This window comes from Engystomops pustulosus, chromosome 6, assembly GCF_040894005.1.
Source record: "Engystomops pustulosus chromosome 6, aEngPut4.maternal, whole genome shotgun sequence".
NCBI lineage: Eukaryota > Metazoa > Chordata > Amphibia > Anura > Leptodactylidae > Engystomops > Engystomops pustulosus.
In genome coordinates, this window is record NC_092416.1 from 83,760,420 (window position 1) to 83,778,000 (window position 17,581).

Here is a 17,581-nt window from a genome sequence, read left to right on the forward strand (position 1 = left end):
CAGTTGACAAGCAACTCAAGTTTTTCCTTGGCAGGGAGGTTAAAAGATATTTACCGCCAGGATTAAGGTTTGTAAACCAAGCACACTTACATGATGGTGTGTGCCCCCTCTGTCAGGATTTGCTCTTTTTTTAGTTTCTAAAGCCTTTGTTTTTATGAAAAAAGCTAAAAAAAAATATGCAAATTAGCCAGATGCCACAATGACCCGCATCTATTATTCTCTCTGCTCCAGTTTTCTGTCTGACTTTGCTTTCTGAAAAGAACAGCTTTGGATCTTGCATATGTATTTATAAAGTGTCTGCGCCAGTTTTGTGTCGCTGCTGCACTGCGTTCGACAAGACTGAAAAATGTTCACTTAATGGGGCGTGTTACTGCTTAGTCAGAGAAAGTAACAAGCAGGTTACACTCACCTCTGTCTGACACTCTGGGCATTTTCCTACTTTGCTTGCCAATTACGACGGCCCTGTTCATACTTGTACAGTGAATGGAACTGTGTAAGGGGTCTTCTTTTGTGGGATCAAGTGAAGTTTTCATTGCTACCATCACTTATTTATTCCAGCATTGCTCTATTACAGAACTGAGAGTCCTGGGAGACTCCTGGCTCTCATAGTAAAGGATCACCAACTGCTGCTGATGCCATGGGTGTGACAATCCACGCAGCTGGAATTTAAGTGCCTTTGGCACATAATGCATCAAACACCAGCTATGTATGGAGAAGGTTCAGCCCATGAGCCCCTCCATATATTCTTAAGAGCACTGTCACATAATATTCTGTCAAATGTTATTTAGGTCTCATAGGATCTGGTGATGGAACTAAAAGAATGAGGTTCCTGGTACAGATCCCTGATCAAGCACTTTGTTGCTGTTTATTTGAAAATGTTCTTAACTCCTTAGTGACAGCTTTATCAACTTTTCACGAGCCTCAGGGCGCCTCTGGTTCATTTACAAGTTACAAGTTATTTTCATAGCAAATATGCCCTTTCTTTATGCACTAAAAACAGTTCCAATTAGTGCATAAAAAAGAACATGTAATACTGGAGGTTTACCATCAGTGAAAATGATGTTGTGTCTTTGTGACAGCCTCTTGATGGGGGCGGTGCAGCATATGGTCTTATGTGCTTTTGCAAAGGCCTTTTACTGGTCAGTGAATGTTTCCCCCAAATCTGCCCCTAGTTAGTCATGTGAAGCAATTTTACCATAGATACCCTGTTGTCCAATCATCGGTTGAATCAGGTTTCTTTGCTGAAGGAGAATTCTAATTTGTAGATATTTATAAAAATCCCTAGAGTTGAGGTTATATCTGGATTGTAAAGGGGTCTATCACATCTGATTCCATTATTTCTTGTAGGCAGGAAACTCTACAATATTTCCAGTCCTCTAGATTTAAAGTATGTTCAGTTCTCGATGGTAGGGGGATCAGTTCTGATGGTAGTGTTCCTGTCAAAGCTTTTGCTTTTGTAATCTGCGACCATGTCTTATCTACAGAATAGGTTTCCACATAATGGGAAGCTACAGGGACATTGTCCCCCATTATGGTAATCATGTGTGCTTGCAAAGAGTACCCCCTTCCCATTAAGTTGTTTTTATATTTCACACCATGTTTTATCTGGTGTAGAATTCTACAAATGCAGTGAACTAACAGCTACATAATAATCATTAAGATTAAGGGGGTTCCAACCTCCCACTGACTGGTATTTGGTTAGTATTTAAAATGCTTTTCAGGGTTTCTTGTTGGCCTGAATGAACTTGTGAAGGATTGCATGTGTCCTTTTTAAATGGAATCTGGGATATAAACGGGTAAGGTCTTAAACAATTTTGGGAGCACCATCATTTTGAAAACTGCTGTATGCCCATATCAAGAAACTATCTGTTGTGTTTAGTCCCATAGTTCAATTTCTATAGCGGCTAACAGGGATAAAAAGTTTTACTGTACATGTCATGGATTGGATGAGCTAGATGAGCCCCTAGGTATGGGGTCGTGGATGTTTGCCAAATCTAGTGGGTATACTTTCTTCAATTGCTCATCTTGCAATGTTGGAATATTTAAAGGTAGAGTTTGGGATTTATTATTATTAACTTTATAATAAGAGATTATGATAAGGCTATCTATTACAGACAGGGTAGAAAAAATATAGTTGGGATTGTAATTGTTAGTTGTATGTCATCCACAAAGAGTGCAATCCTATAGATCACCACTCCGACTATGATACCATAGATGGCAGGGTAATTTCAAATAGCTTGGGCAACATGGACGGATTTTTATCCACTGGAGGCTTCCTATTGAAAGCAAGCAGAGATCTAGAGAACAACGTGATAGTGATACAGAAAGCATATTGGAAAATTATATAACTTTTCATTATACGAAAAATAACACTTAATTTCTAAAAGTAAACAACCTTTAGTTATTATTTTCTTTTAGACCCATACACAAATGTGCAATTTGTAAATCATATAACCAAAATGACTTCTTCATGATTATGCTTTTGCCGTTTTCTTCCAGCGCTTTCTGACAATGAAACAAGCATGAGAAAAAGAAGTCACAAGATGCACTGAAAATTATATACACTCAAATCTATTAAAATGTCATGTTGAACACTGTGGCTGATAAAACAATGAGCCATCATGTCACATTCCTATATTCCTTTGGCCTTGTCATCACACAGAGCAAGGGCAGAAGTATTCTTCTGTACAGTAGTTATATTTTCATATATTTCATTCACCATGGGGCACATTTACTAAGGACTGTGCGCCAGTTTTCTATCAGACTTTGCATGCTCTTTTTAGTGAAAACTGCTTGCACAGGTATTAAAGAAGTGCCTACACCACATTTGTGTCGCATGCAACCCTTTTGTAGCGCAGCTGTATTAGACATCATGCAACACAAATTAGGGGGCGTTCCGGTGCTCATTCGGACCATGCACCAGATTTAACATGCAAAGTCACACACCCCATGTGAAACGTGCACCAAATAAAAAGTGATGCACTCTGTCAGAGCTGAAATCATGAAGAACAGGTGCCAGAAATCCTGAATCTGGCGCCCTCTACACACTATACAGGCAAACTGCATTTGCAGTTTGCAGTGTTGTAAGTAAATGTGCCCCAATATGTTTTAATAATGCCAATATCTAAGATAAATTGTTTAAAGGAAAAAAAATTAGCTAAGCTTCATGTCTCTACAGGGAAAAAAAAATTCACAATGAACAAAAGAAGTGATGTTTATTGGTAATTAGAGATGAGCGAACTCACTCGTCCGAGCTTGATGCTCGTTCGAGCATTAGCGTACTCGTAACTGCTCGTTGCTCGGACGAATACTTCGCCAGCTCGAGAAAATGGCATCTCCCGCCGTTTTGATTTTTGGCGGCCAGAAACCGAGCCAATCACAAGCCAGGAGACTCTGCACTCCACCCAACATGACGTGGTACCCTTACACGTCGATAGCAGTGGTTGGCTGGCCTGATCAGGTGACCCTGGAATAGACTAGCCCCTGCCCGCAGTGCTCGCATCATTCTCGGTCTGGATGCCGTTAGGGAGAGAGCTGCTGCTGCTGCAGGGATAGCGTTAGGGTGTTATATTAGCTTGCTGTTAGGCAGGAGTGAGTCTATAAGAATCCAACAGCCCTTGTTAGGGCTAGAATAGAGTTATATATTTTTTTTTTTGTTTGCTTGTGGCTGGGCTTGCTGGTACTAGTACCATATTGTGACGAATTTGCAGGGAGACTTGCGAGCGTTCTATCTAGCTCTTAGTGGCACACATATCCATCTCAAACACCTAAGTGGGACAATTTATTAGGGGTTTGATTGAATTAGGCACAGTCTGCTTTTTTTTTTTTTTTCAAAACTTAAAGTGACTTAAAATCCAGTTGTGTGCTGTCAGTGTAGGTTAGAAACTAGGCATACAAGAACCCAACCGGCTTTCTTAAGCCTACAATAGCGTTATATATATATATATATTTTTGTTGATTTGCTTGTGGCTGGCCTTGCTGGCACTAAAAGTGCAGCTAGTATCATATTGTGACGAATTTGAAGGGAGTCTTGCGAATGTTCTGTAAAGCTCTTAGTGACACACATATCCATCTCAAACACCTAAGTGGGACAATTTATTAGGGGTTTGATTGAAGTCTGCTTTTTCTTTTTTTTTTCAAAACTAAAAGTCATCAGGCACAGCACAAAATCCTGTTGTGTGCTGTCAGTGTAGCCATAGCAATAGGATAACATCGTTTTCTTAAAAAAAACAAAAACACAAAAAAAAACACAAAAAAAATTTACAGTTTACACTTTAATTTTGAAAATGTTGAACCTGAGGGCTAGGAGTAGATGACGAGGGCGTGGGTGCCCTTGACTGCAGGGGTCAGAGGCCGTGGTCCTGAGCGGGGTGAGACGCCACCTGCTGATGAGGAAGCAGGGGAATGCTGCAGAGCTACACTCCCTAGGTTCATGTCTCAAGTTACTGGGACCCGTCGTAGAGCACTGTTGAGGTCAGAACAGTGCGAACAGGTGATATCGTGGATTGCGGACAATGCTTCTAGCCATTTGTCCACCAGTCAGTCTTCCACGCAGTCCACCCATGTCACCGAAATCAGCACTCCTCCACCTCAGCCTCCTTCCCCCCAGTCTGCCCCCTCCCAGGAAAATTTGACATTTGAACCAGCATACTCTGAGGAACTGTTTTCCACTTGTCCGGTTGCTGCTGAGCTCTTTTCCGATGCCCAGGTTTTACACCGATCGCAGTCTGTGGGTGATGATGACATTATTACCGTAGTGGAAGAAGTGTGTAAAGAGGTGTCGGACGATGAGGAGACACGGTTGTCAGACAGTGGGGAAGTTGTTGTCAGGGCAGGAAGTCCGAGGGGGGAGCAGACTGAGGGATCGGAGGATGATGTGACAGACCCAAGCTGGGTTGATAGGCCGGGTGAACACAGTGCTTCTGAGACGGAGGCGAGTCCTATAGCAGAACAGGTTGGAAGAGGCAGTGGTGGGGCCAGACAGAGAGGCAGGGCCAGGGCTGGTGCATCAGCGCCAAATGTTTCACGTAGTGAAGCTCCCGTGGCGAGGGCTAGATTTTCAGAAGTCTGGAGGTTCTTTAAAGAAACAACGGATGACCGAAGGACTGTGGTGTGCAACCTGTGCCACACCAGGATCAGCAGGGGTTCCACCACTACCAGCTTAACTACCACCAGTATGCTCAGGCATATGAATGCTAAACACCCCACTCAATGGAACCAAGGCCATTCACCTCCGGCCGGGCACACTACTGCTCCTTCTCCTGTGTCATCTGCTAGTCATCATCCTGCCCAGGACCCCGGCCCAAACACCTCCCGTGCGAAAACCACACCTTCGCCTCTACGATCCTCCACAGCATCCACCAATGTCTCCATGTGCAGCGTTCAGCTCTCCATACCCCAGACGCTGGAGCGCAAGAGGAAGTACAGTGCAACCCACCCACACGCCCAAGCCCTCAACGTCCACATCTCCAAACTGCTTAGCCTGGAGTTGCTTCCCTATAGGCTGGTAGAGACCAAGGCCTTTTGCAACCTCATGGCGGCGGCTGCCCCTCGGTATTCGGTCCCCAGCCGCCACTACTTTTCCCAATGTGCCGTCCCAGGCCTGCACCAGCACGTGTCAGACAACATCTTCCGTGCCCTGACCAAAACCGTTTCTGACAAGGTCAACCTGACCACGGACACGTGGGCGAGTGCTGCCGGGCAGAGCCACTATATATCGCTGATGGCACATTGGGTTAACTTGGTGGAGGCTGGGACCGAGTCTGACCCTGGGGCTGGTCATATACTGCCGATGCCGAGGATTGCGGGGCCTACCTCGGTCCAGATCTCTCAGGCCTACTATGCCGCCTCCTCCTCCCACCCCTCCTCCACCTCCTCCTCCGAATTACCATTCGTGGGCATGGCGCCATCAGTCGGTAGCTCTAGGCACAGCAGCAGTGCCATCGCTAAGCGACAGCAGGCGGTGCTCAAACTGCTGATCATAGGCGATAAAAGGCACACCACCCAAGAGCTATTACAGGGCATCACGGCGCAGACTGATCTGTGGCTGGCACCGCTGAACCTGAAGCCAGGCATGGTTGTGTGTGACAACGGCCGTAACCTGGTGGCGGCTCTGCAACTCGGCAGACTGACACATTTGCCATGCCTGGCCCATGTGTTAAATCTCATAGTTCAGCGGTTCCTCAAGACATACCCCAATCTGTCTGATTTGCTCATGAAGGTGCGCCGCATCTGTGCGCATTTCAGGAAGTCCAGCACAGATGCTGCCACTCTCAGGTCAGTGCAGCGCCGCCTCCAACTGCCCGCTCACTGACGGTTGTTCGACGTGCCCACGAGGTGGAATTCAACATTAACCATGTTATCCAGAGTTTACCAGCAGTGCAGAGCGATTGTAGACTGCCAGATGTCAACTTCCACCAGAACTAGTAGTCAGGTCAGTCAGCTTCCTCAAGTCTACAATGAGGAGTGGACGTGGATGTCTGATATCTGTCAGGTGCTGAGTAACTTTGAGGAGTCAACACAGATGGTCAGCGGCGATACCGCCATCATCAGCCTCACCATCCCGCTGCTTGGCCTGTTGAAAAACTCTCTGGTCAGCATGAAGTCAGAAGCTTTGTGCTCGTACAAGAGACGGGGGAAGAAGATTCCCTTGTTGATAGCCAAAGCACCCTCAGGTCTGTTTCTCAGCGCATATTGGACGAGGTGGAGGAGGAAGAGGAGGAGAATGTTAGCGAGACAGAAGAGGGGAGCATTGCCCAGTCCTTCACTGTTCAGCGTGTATGGGCAGAAGAAGAGGAGTTGGAGGAGGAGGAAATGGACAGTCAGGCCAGTGAGGGAAGAGAATTCTTGCGCGTTGGGCGCATATGGCAGATTTCATGCTAGGCTGCCTATCCCGTGACCCTCGCGTTCAAAGAATTTATTCCAGCACCGATTACTGGGTATTCACTCTCCTGGACCCACGGTACAAGCAAAATCTTTCCACTCTCATCCCTGGAGAGGAAAGGAGTGTGAGAATACATGAATACCAGCAGGCCCTGGTGCACAAGCTGAAACAGTATTTCCCTTCTGACAGCGCTAGCTGCAGAGGACGTACTTCTGCGGGAGAAGTAGCGAGGGAGAGTAGGCGAGCAGGCAGCTTGTCCAACACTGGCAGGGGTACGCTTTACAAGGCCTTTGCCAGTTTTATGTCACCCCAGCAAGACACTGTCACCTGTCCCCAGTCTCGGCAGAGTAGGGCTGATCTTTACAGAAAAATGGTGAGGGAGTACGTAGCTGATCATAGCATCGTCCTAAATGATCACACAGCTCCCTACAACTACTGGGTTTCAAAGCTGGACATGTGGCACGAACTGGCGCTGTACGCCTTGGAGGTTTTTGCCTGCCCTGCCGCTAGCGTGTTGTCTGAGCGGGTTTTCAGTGCAGCTGGTGGCATCATCACCGATAAGCGTACACGCCTGACAGCGCTGACAGGCTGGCGCTTATCAAGATGAATAAAGCCTGGATTTCTCAGGATTTCCATTCTCCACCAGGTGAAAGAAGCTCAACCTGAATAATGTATGCACTCCTCCTCCTCATTTTCCTCCTTCTCCTCCTCTTTGTACATTAAGGCTATTTTTGCCAGGGCCAACTGGCTCTAGCTATAGTACTCTATGTATTTAATTTTTCTGGAGGACCACCTACCTGCTCCTCTGGTTTGAAAACTTTTTTGGTCTGCCACATACAGGCACTATCCAAATTGAATTGTCTCCATTGCTACCTCCACACATCATCTCTATAGCTGCCTCCTAAAGTCGTCCATATAGCTGCCTCCATACATCGTCCCCTTAGCAAACGAGCTGAGTCAGGCAGAATTTTGGGTTGTTTTCATGGCTTCCACATCAAACTTGTTAACTTTGTCGCCACCCTGCTGTGTTATCCACAAAATATACTGGCAAACTTTTATCATTTACCAATATTATTTCAGCGCATCTGTTTACATTCCCCTCACCCGCCATAACCCAAACTTATAAGAACACTACTACACTTGATCTTATACAAAAGGTTCTTAGAAGTGCTGTTTGGGGAGGAGCCGAGAGACAGGGGCTTGGACAGGCGAAAGCTCGCCTGGCAGCGGACCGCCAGCTCCATCCCAAGATCCAACTAACATAGTTTTAACTGCAGCACCTTTAATCTACTACTACTTTACTGCCTCCATACATCGTCCCCTTTTCAAATGCGCTGTGTCAGGCAGAATTTTCGGGTGTTTCACCAGATACATAATGGAACTCGGCGCATCTGTCGCCGCCATGCTGGAGACCTGAAGTTGCAATCATAGCAGCGCAATATGGATGCCCCATACTGTCGCTCTTAATCATGGAACCATTTCTGAAAAAAAACTATTAAAAATAGAACTGCTATGCTATTCCATTATTCCTAGATGAAATATTCAAACGACCCCGTCTGCTTTAAAAATTATAATTTTTTCAAAGTAAACGCTTCTGGCCCCCAGGCCCATTTTGGGTGGGGAGGAGCCGAGAGACAGGGGCTTGGACAGGCGAAAGCTCCATCCCAAGATTAGGCAGCCTCAGAGGCATCCATGCATACTGCCCTTGCTGTTTCCTGTCCATTTCGCCTCCACGATCCTCCACAGCTCCACCAATGTCTCCATGCGCAACTTTCAACTCTCTATACCCCAGACGCTGGAGTGCAAGAGGATATACAGCACATCATCCCCTTATCAAACGAGCTGTGTCAGGCAGACTTTTTGGGTGTTTCACCAGATACATAATGGAACGCGGCGCATCTATCGCCGCCATGCTGGAGACCTGAAGTTTCAATCATAGAAGCAATATGGATGCCCCATACTGTCGCTCTTAATCATGGAAGTCGTCTCCATGGCTGCCTCCACATGTCGTCCCCTTATCAAACGAGCTGTGTGAGGCTAATTTTTCAGGTGTTTCACCAGATACGTTATGGAACTTGGTCACTATGTCGCCACCATGCTGTGTTATCGACTAAATATACCGCCAAGCGCTTCTTGATCACCTCCTTTGGTTCCTCTCTGCCACCCATTGGTTTGAAGCCTGAGTCCATTTAGGGTATGTCGCCATGACACTCTCTCTAGCCTGCGGCTGCTGCCGCTGCCTCTGCATGCCGTCCCCTATAGTGTCAGGGTCAATTATTGGATGTTTTAAATGCTATCTAGCCTCATTCGGTCACTCTGTCATTGCCATGCTGTTGCCCATAATTTTGGCATAATGGTGCGATTAAGCAGCCTCAGAGGCATCCATGCATGCTGCCCCTGCTGTTTCCTGTCCATTTCCGTGGTTTTTCCATCCTTTTCTGAGGTTTCCAGGTGTTTGGCCAATCTTCCCTGTGCAGACCCTTGGTCCCATTGAAAAATGCTCTAGTCTCCCATTGACTTCGGGAAAAGTTTGTCTCGAATAACAAGCACATCTCTATTGGTAATATGTCCTTTTTGGAAGGAAACTCTACATTATTTATTATATTGTGTAAGGCAATGTAACTATTTTAAATGGATTGTGGCTTTGTAAACCTTTTTTGCTACTGCCTAATACTGAGGCCCTGTAATGTTTTGTCTTGCCCTGGCAGTATTAAAAGTTGCCTTCTTATTTTAATAAATTCCTTTATTTATATAGCGCCAAAAGATTCTGCAGCACTGTACAGAGCTTCAGTGTGCAGAAATAAGCATCCAAGCATCCACTGCCTCCAAAACAGGAAGGTTCAATCAGCTAATATTCAGTCTATTTTCTAAGTAGCCAAAATAAATGTGCCATTTAATGATTTTGGAGAAGCATGAGGTAGGGTGAGGAGAATGCTGAGTCTAGATATGTACTGTCGATACTATACCGTTCTAAATTATAGATATGCCCTGTGTAGAATCAGGCAACATTTTCTCTTGCTTGCTTTTCTGTTTTTACACTTTAAAGTGGAATAAAAACACATCAGTTTCAACATATCTGTAGGGATCTTGATCTATAAAGAAAAGTTGATAATGCAACCTTTACCAGAATTAATACTGGTCTACATATAATGTATATACAGACGTTCCTCGACTTAAGAACACCCGACTTACAGAAGAGCACTAGTTACAAAAGGATTTCTGGATGTTGGAAATTTACATTAGTCCCAGGCTACAATGAACAGTTTTCAAAGCTGTCTGCAGTTAAGCTTTATTGTTAATCCTGGTTCTTATTATAAAATATAAAGTTCCAACTAACATACAAGTTTAACTTAAGAATAAACCTATAGAACCTGTCTACCTGGGGACTGCCTGTAATTAGAGATGGGAGAATCGATTCAAATGAAGTGGAATTCGATACGAATTTCACAAAAAAAATTTTTTTTTTCTTCCTCTATTTTAGCTAAATGGGTGCGAGCACAACGTGTTACATGGGGCAGTATCTGTATAACGCAAATTTCTATACTTTTTTTGTTGGTAAAGTTGAGAGCAAGAAATACATGTCAAATCCACGTAGTTTATAGAGTGATTTTCGCTCCATTACAGGGTATCCGTTGTGGGGTATCTGTATAACATAAATGCCAATATTTTTTTGCTGCTAAAGTTGAGAGCAAGAATAACATGTCAAATCCACGTAGTTGATTAACCACTATGTCAGACAGAAAGGTGGTAGATGATGCAGGCAGAAGTCGCAGCACAGTAAGGGGACGTCGCAGCAGAGGTGACTCTGTGAGGCCAGAACTGCTGTTTTCATCTAGCGGCAGTGTGTTGATCAACAACCCAAAGGTTGTTGATTGGTTGACTAGGTCATCCAATTCCTCAAATATAACATCTGACAACCCCAGCCAAGAGTCCGTGGGTTTGTCAGAGGGTCAGCGGCCCTCACCTCTCCTCAATCAGACTCTGTCCTGTTCATTTCCCTCAGCCAGAGAGCTACTACGTGGTCTGGGCTCAGCACCACTATACAGTGAGGATGACGTATTTGAGGACAGTCAGCAGCTGCTTGGCAGTGAAAAGGTGGGGCAGACATCCGCAGCTTCGTGCAGTAGGCAGGCTGTGCATACTGACACCGTTGAGGAGAATAGCAGTGACAGGGAAATTGGTGAAGAGAGAGTCAGCTTGCCCGTCAAGCAGCGGACCAGGCAGCAAGTCACTACTTTGCAAATCCCGATTAGCAGGTCCAAGTAAGCAGTGGCACAGGGGCACTGCGAGGTAGCGGCAGTAGTAGTCACTCAGTGCAGAGTGTTGCCGGTAAAATTGGTGTGGCAGTTTTTTGTTAAGACACCAGAGGAGCAGAGCATGTGTGTATGTTGAATCTGTAGGCAGAAAGTGAAGCGTGGCCAGGAAGCTAACGTTACCAACACAGCCCTGCGGCAACACATGCAACGTCACCATCCAAAGGCCTGGGAGAAATGGGTCTCAGATGTGGTCCATCCTGCCGGCGCAGTAACAGCAGCTGCACCTAGTGGCACACACGCCGTTTCAGCCAGGCAAGGCTCCATCGCCTCGGCTGAAGGGAGCTGTTTGTCTTTGACATCTCCCTGTCCAGATGCTCCTGCTCCTCGCTACGCATCGCACCAGCAGTCGTTGAGCGAAGCAATTACAAAGAGAAAACTGTATGCGTCCAGCCATCCTAAGATGCAGAATCTGAACGTGCTCCTGTGAAAGCTGTTGGTACTGCAGTCTCTACCTTTCCAAGTCATGGACTCTGCACCGTTCAGAGAACTAAGGGCTTGTGCCGAACCAGGTGAAAAGTTCCAAGTTAAAATTTCTTTTCCAAAATGGCAGTACCAGCCCTTCACAAATATGTAGAACAGAAGGTGGACCAGTCCTTGAGCTTATCGGTTTCTTCCTAGGTGTATGGCAGCAAGGATGTGTGGAGCTGGAACTACGGTCAGGGCAAGTACATGTCCTTTACGGCCCACTTGGTGAATGTGCTTCCTGCCCAGTCACACAACAACACCAACACGCCGCTTTCTCCTCCACATTGTCAAACTGCTGCTCATGCGCCAGTCTCCAGCTCCTCCTCCTCCTTTTCCACCACCACCTCAGCCTCCACAAGTCCAAGTGCTGCTTCATCATACCACATGTGCAGGGCACATCGGTGTCACGCCGTTCTACACCTGGTTTGCCTGGGCGAACGAAGTCACACAGGGGAGGAAATGCATCGTGTCATGCAACAAGAAATTAATGTGTGGCTTTCTCCGCAACAACTGCAAATTGGAACCATGGTGACCGACAATGGGAGGTACATGGTGTCCGCGCTGCACCAAGGAGGGATGGTCCATGCGCCCTGCATGGCGCACGTGTTCAATCTGGTTGTCAATAGGTTCCTCAAGTCTTCCACCCATCTGCAAGACATTCTAAAAATGGCCAGGAAGGGGCAGGATGGCCTCCCTGATATGCGATGTTTCTACGCGTTGGAATTCCAGCCTCCATATATTAGACCGTATGAACAGAGAAAAGCCATTAATGATTTTTTGATGATGCAACTGGAGAGGAGTACTCCCCTGTGTAACTTTGATGTCAGCCACTGGCAGCTCATGCGTTACACCTGCTGTTTGCTCAGGCCCTTTGAAGAGGCCACGTTATTTGTCAGTCGCCAGGACTACGGGATGAATAACATCATTCCACTGCTTGAACCCAATGTCCAAAGTCCTTGAACAGATGCTGCAAAATCCGTCTGGTCAGGGCACTGGAGAAGTGGTGACTACATCTCATGGCCACATGAGTCCGATGGGGGCTGAACTGGAGGAGGAGGAAATTGGAGCGCAATCAGATTCTGTCGAAATTGGTGATTTTTCTACTCAGGTGACAGGAGACGAGGGCCAGGAGCATCCGGAGGAGGTAGAAGACGAGGCAGATGACCCAGAAGCACAGTGGCAGTATACACTGGAGATGGAGGCAGGAAGTCCCTCAGAGTCACTTGCGCAGATGGCCCACAGCCTGCTGCTTTGTCTAACTAGTGACAGATGAATAGTCAACATCCGACATAGGGATGACTTTTGGCTCTGCACCCTCTTGGACCCTCGCTACCAGTCAAGAATGGGTGACTTTTTTCCAGTGGCCGAGAGGGAGGAACAACTGGCATACTATGGAGATATACTGTGCAGACAGTTGGCCGCTGCCTATGTGTGCCATTGTCCCTCCTCTGTCAGTTCTGACCAGGGGATTCCTGGCAGTCGTCGCTCACATACTACTGCCACGAGTGTTAGGGGCAGTATCAGCTCCATCAGCAGCAGTTTAAGTCTGGAGTCCTTAATGAGCAGCTTCCTTCACCCGTCTAGTGATGAGGGCATCCGCCACCAGCAGCAGCAGGATATGGAGCAGACCCCACACTGTGGCCTACCATGTTGCTGTCACCTCCTGAATTTTTCATTGTGCCAATCTCTGACCTCATGCTGCTGCCACTGCCGCCTCCACGCTGTAACATTGTGCCACACTGTGGCCTACCATGTTGCTGCCAGCTCCAGAATTTGTCATTGAGTCACTCTCTGACCTCCTGCTGCTGCCGCCTCCACGCTCTAACATTGTGCCACACTGTGGCCTACCTTGTTGCTGCCACCTAAAGAATTTGTCATCGTGCCACTCTCTGACTTCATGCCGCTGCTGCTGCTGATGCCACTGACACATTTGAAGTTCTTTTTTGGCAAAGACATAATATTTGCAGGGAAATTGTAATGGATCATGCATGTGGCATCTCTAATCTTCAAATTTAAATACAAATTTTCAACTTCAAATTCATTTCAAACTTCAAATTCATTTTCAAACTTCAAATTCATTTTCAAACTTCAAAATCATTGTGCTCCTCTGTGGCCTACCATGTTGCTGCCATAATTTGTCACTGTGCCACTCTGCAGCCTACTCATTCTTCTTGTCAACTGACTGCTGTCTCCCTGGAACACTCTGTGATTTCCATAATGCTGTTTTCACCCTCCACCAATCTATGACGTTGCCACTATGTTTGGTTTTCCCCTTCATTACATCTGTCAAAAGGAATGAAAAGCTTCAGGATTGAAAGTCAAAAGCAGGAGTGGATACAGAACACAGAGGACATGCAAATATCACATTTACTGGTCATCTCTGTTCTGGATCCACTCCTGTTTGTTTTTGGCTTTAGGAATACTGATGGATTAATGACCAAGTAAAAGCTGACACTGACGGATAAAAGAAGGGCAAAATGATTAGTGACGTCCATGTAAAATGACTGTCAACACCCTCTCCACTCTTTTGGGGGGTTTCTACAAGTATTCGCATTTAACTGAACAGGTTCTGTCGTAATCTATGAAATCATCTGATGTCAGTGTAAAAAGAACCTATCTTGTGCCTGACCCGGGGACTGCCTGTTATTACAGTATGTTAAAATATTATCCTTTTGCTGTCTCCTTTGATATTTGTTTATGATAGTTTCATAGTTTATACGGTTGAAAAAAAGACACTTGTCCATCAAGTTCAACCAAGGAAGGGAAGGGATTGGATGAGGAAGGGATTTAGGGGAAACAATTCTATATAACATAACCATCAATGTTATTTAGGTGTAAAAAGGCATCCAGACCCTTCTTGAAGCTCTCTGCCGTCCCTGCTGTGACCAGCGCCTGAGGCAGGCTATTCCACAGATTGACAGTTCTCATAGTAAAAAAGCCCTGTCGCCTCCAGTGATTAAACCTTGATTTCTCCAAACGGAGACAGTGCCCCCTCATCTTTTGATTTGACTTAATCTGAAACAACTTACCACCATATTTTTTGTATGGACCATTCATATATTTAAATAAATTAATCATGTCCCCTCGTAGTCGTCTCTTTTCCAGACTAAATAAATCTAGTTGTTTTTAATCTTTCCTCATAACTAAGACCCTCCATACCCCTTATTATTTTTGTGGCTCTACGTTGAACCCTCTCCAGCTCCAGGGCATCCTCTTTATGGACCGGTGCCCAGAACTGGACAGCATATTCCAGGTGAGGCAAAACCAATGCCTTGTACAGTGGTAATATTACATCCCTATCCCGAGAGTCCATACCACTTTTGATACATGACAAGTTCTTGCTGGCTTTAGAGGCAGCTGCTTGACATTGCATGCTGTTATATTTATGATCTACTGTTACCCCCAGGTCCTTCTCAACAAGGGACTCTCCCAGATTTACTCCCCCAAGTACATATTTTGCCTATGGATTATTGGCCCCCAGGTGCATAACCTTACATTTATCCACATTAAACCTCATTTGCCAAGTGGATGACCAAACATTCAGTTTGTCCAAGTCACCCTACAGCCTATGAACATCCTCCATAGACTGTATTACACTACACAGTTTGGTGTCATCTGCAAAATTAGACACGGTGCTATTAATTCCTACCTCTATATCATTAATAAATATATTAAATAGTAGTGGGCCATGCACAGAACCCTGGGGTACACCACTCATAACTGCTGACCATTCCGAGTAGGAATCATTGACCACAACTCTCTGGATACGATCCTTCAGCCAGTTTTCAATCCAATTGCAAATTATTTCTGCCAAACCAATAGCCCTAATTTTACCCATCAGACGTCTATGAGGGACAATGTCAAATGCCTTTGCAAAGTCCAAGAACACAATATCCACAGCTGCTCCTCCATCCAGGCACCTGCTCACCTCTTCATAGAAGCAGATAAGGTTAGTTTGACAACTTCTATTCTTACTAAACCTATGCTGGTTGTCACTTATTATACTATTTGATGTCACATACTCCAGTATATAGTCTTTTACTAACCCTTCCAGTATTTTCCCCACAATGGAAGTTAAGATTACAGGCCTGTAATTGCCTTGCGAAGTTCTAGAGCCTTTTTTATATATTGGCACCACATTTGCCTTGCACCAGTCACTTGGCACCACACCAGACATTACGGAATCCCTGAAGATTTTAGACAGCGGTACAGCAATAACAGAACTGAGTTCTTTAAGAACTCTGGGGTGTAACCCATCTGGTCCAGGAGCCTTGTACACATTGATTTTATTGAGCTTAGATTGGATCATGTCTACATTCAGCCAGTCTAGTAATAATATCAATATAATTGTAAGCTTGATGGCATTTAACTGTGGAGTATACAATGCAGCATAAAATATGATATGTAATATATATCTAAAATACAGGCTTTTGTTACTTAATTTCTGTCTTACAAACAATAAAACGCAACTTTATTGATCCCCTGTGGGGAAATTATTTTGCACATAGGGTTCCGGCAATTGTTACACAGAGAAAGTTTTAATGATACAAATTCCTAAATACTTTGTGAGGCACGTTCTTACATGCTGGGACTTCTGGTACCACTGGGGAATTTGGTATGCTAAATTTCATGTATATGCTTTTAAAACCATAACCAAACATTTAATTTTCTAGAGAGATTCTTCTTCTTGAGCATCAGCCATCTGTACCATAGCAGAAACTACAGTAGTATGTGGACTTGAGGTCAAGCTTTTTTCCAAAGGATTGTCAGTTCTCATCTCCATCATCTACATAAGAATTTGATAAAAATAAATATGTATTTAATTTTAAAGCAATAAATTGATTACATCTTGTTACAAGGGTCTAGATGGTGGTTACAATATACATTGGTGGTTACATTATACCGTCATATAGAATTGTGATCCTTATATCCCTCCCCCTTGGCCATTTTTGTTGCCTTCCTTGGTTTACCTTTATGGACATATGTATTTTGCTAATTATGTAACTATGTAACTCTGTAAGGTCCTAAGTAATTATAAGCCGGTTGGTTGAAATTCAAGTTTGTTGAAGTCTTCTAAACAATGTAATAAAATTTGGTTAGAGACCAGGACTTGACTCCGAACTTGACCACCATAAATGATTGCAAAATGGGAGTAGTAAGGGGTAGAGGGCTGAAAGATGGAGGTAATAACAGTCCAGTTGCCTTAGCAAAAAAGGGCTTGGGAAAAAAACTTTAAATAATCACATAATATAAAAAAATTAAACAAAGAAATAATTTCATTGCGGTTTATCAGGAGTCAGGGGTAGTGGACCCACTGAACCATCACGGGCGGTGATGTAAGCCGAGTCCTGGAGATGCCACTGGAGAGAGGAATAGGTGAGTGTGGCCATGGCCCGGCTGCTGGGGCACGGAGAGTGTGCGCCTGCGACCAGAGACATTGGTCCCAGGAGCACCCGTGAAGCAGTTAAAGGCATAAAATGAGCAATGGGAAAACCAAACACCCTACATTACACTGTGGTAAAAATCCAGCTACCACAGCAGAGTGGTGCAAACTGCACAAAATGCAGTTTGCCTGTGTATAGTGCAGGGGGTGCCAGATTTATGAAGAATGGGCGCCAGAAATCATGAATCTGGCACTTCCCTGCACTGACCGACAGATTTCACCACTTTTTTTTGGTGCACCTTTAACATAACACACTTCTATCTGACTTTGCATGATAAATGTGGTGCAGGGTCTGACTATTCACTGGAACTCCCCCTAATTTGTGTGACACACAAAAGTGTCTCAGACACTTCTTAAATACCTGTGAAAGCAGTTTGCTCTAGAAAGAACGTGCAAAATCTGACAAAAAAAGTGGCGTAAGGGCCTTAGTAAATGTGCCCCAGTGTCTCTAGTTTAACTGGAAAGAGACATTTA

General features: G+C 45.0%; 1 protein-coding gene across 7 annotated transcripts in view; it reads right to left on the reverse strand.

Moving 5' to 3' along the window:
- Positions 1-16,118: 16,118 nt before the first annotated feature.
- Positions 16,119-17,581, reverse strand: part of LOC140135387 (T-cell-interacting, activating receptor on myeloid cells protein 1-like) — a 70,766-nt gene continuing 69,303 nt past the window's right edge. For all 7 annotated transcript variants that reach the window (XM_072156853.1, XM_072156854.1, XM_072156849.1 and 4 more), the window contains one exon: positions 16,119-16,450. In XM_072156853.1, the coding sequence (XP_072012954.1) occupies positions 16,334-16,450 (117 nt within the window). In that variant the 3' untranslated portion in view covers positions 16,119-16,333. The remainder of the gene's footprint in view (positions 16,451-17,581) is intronic.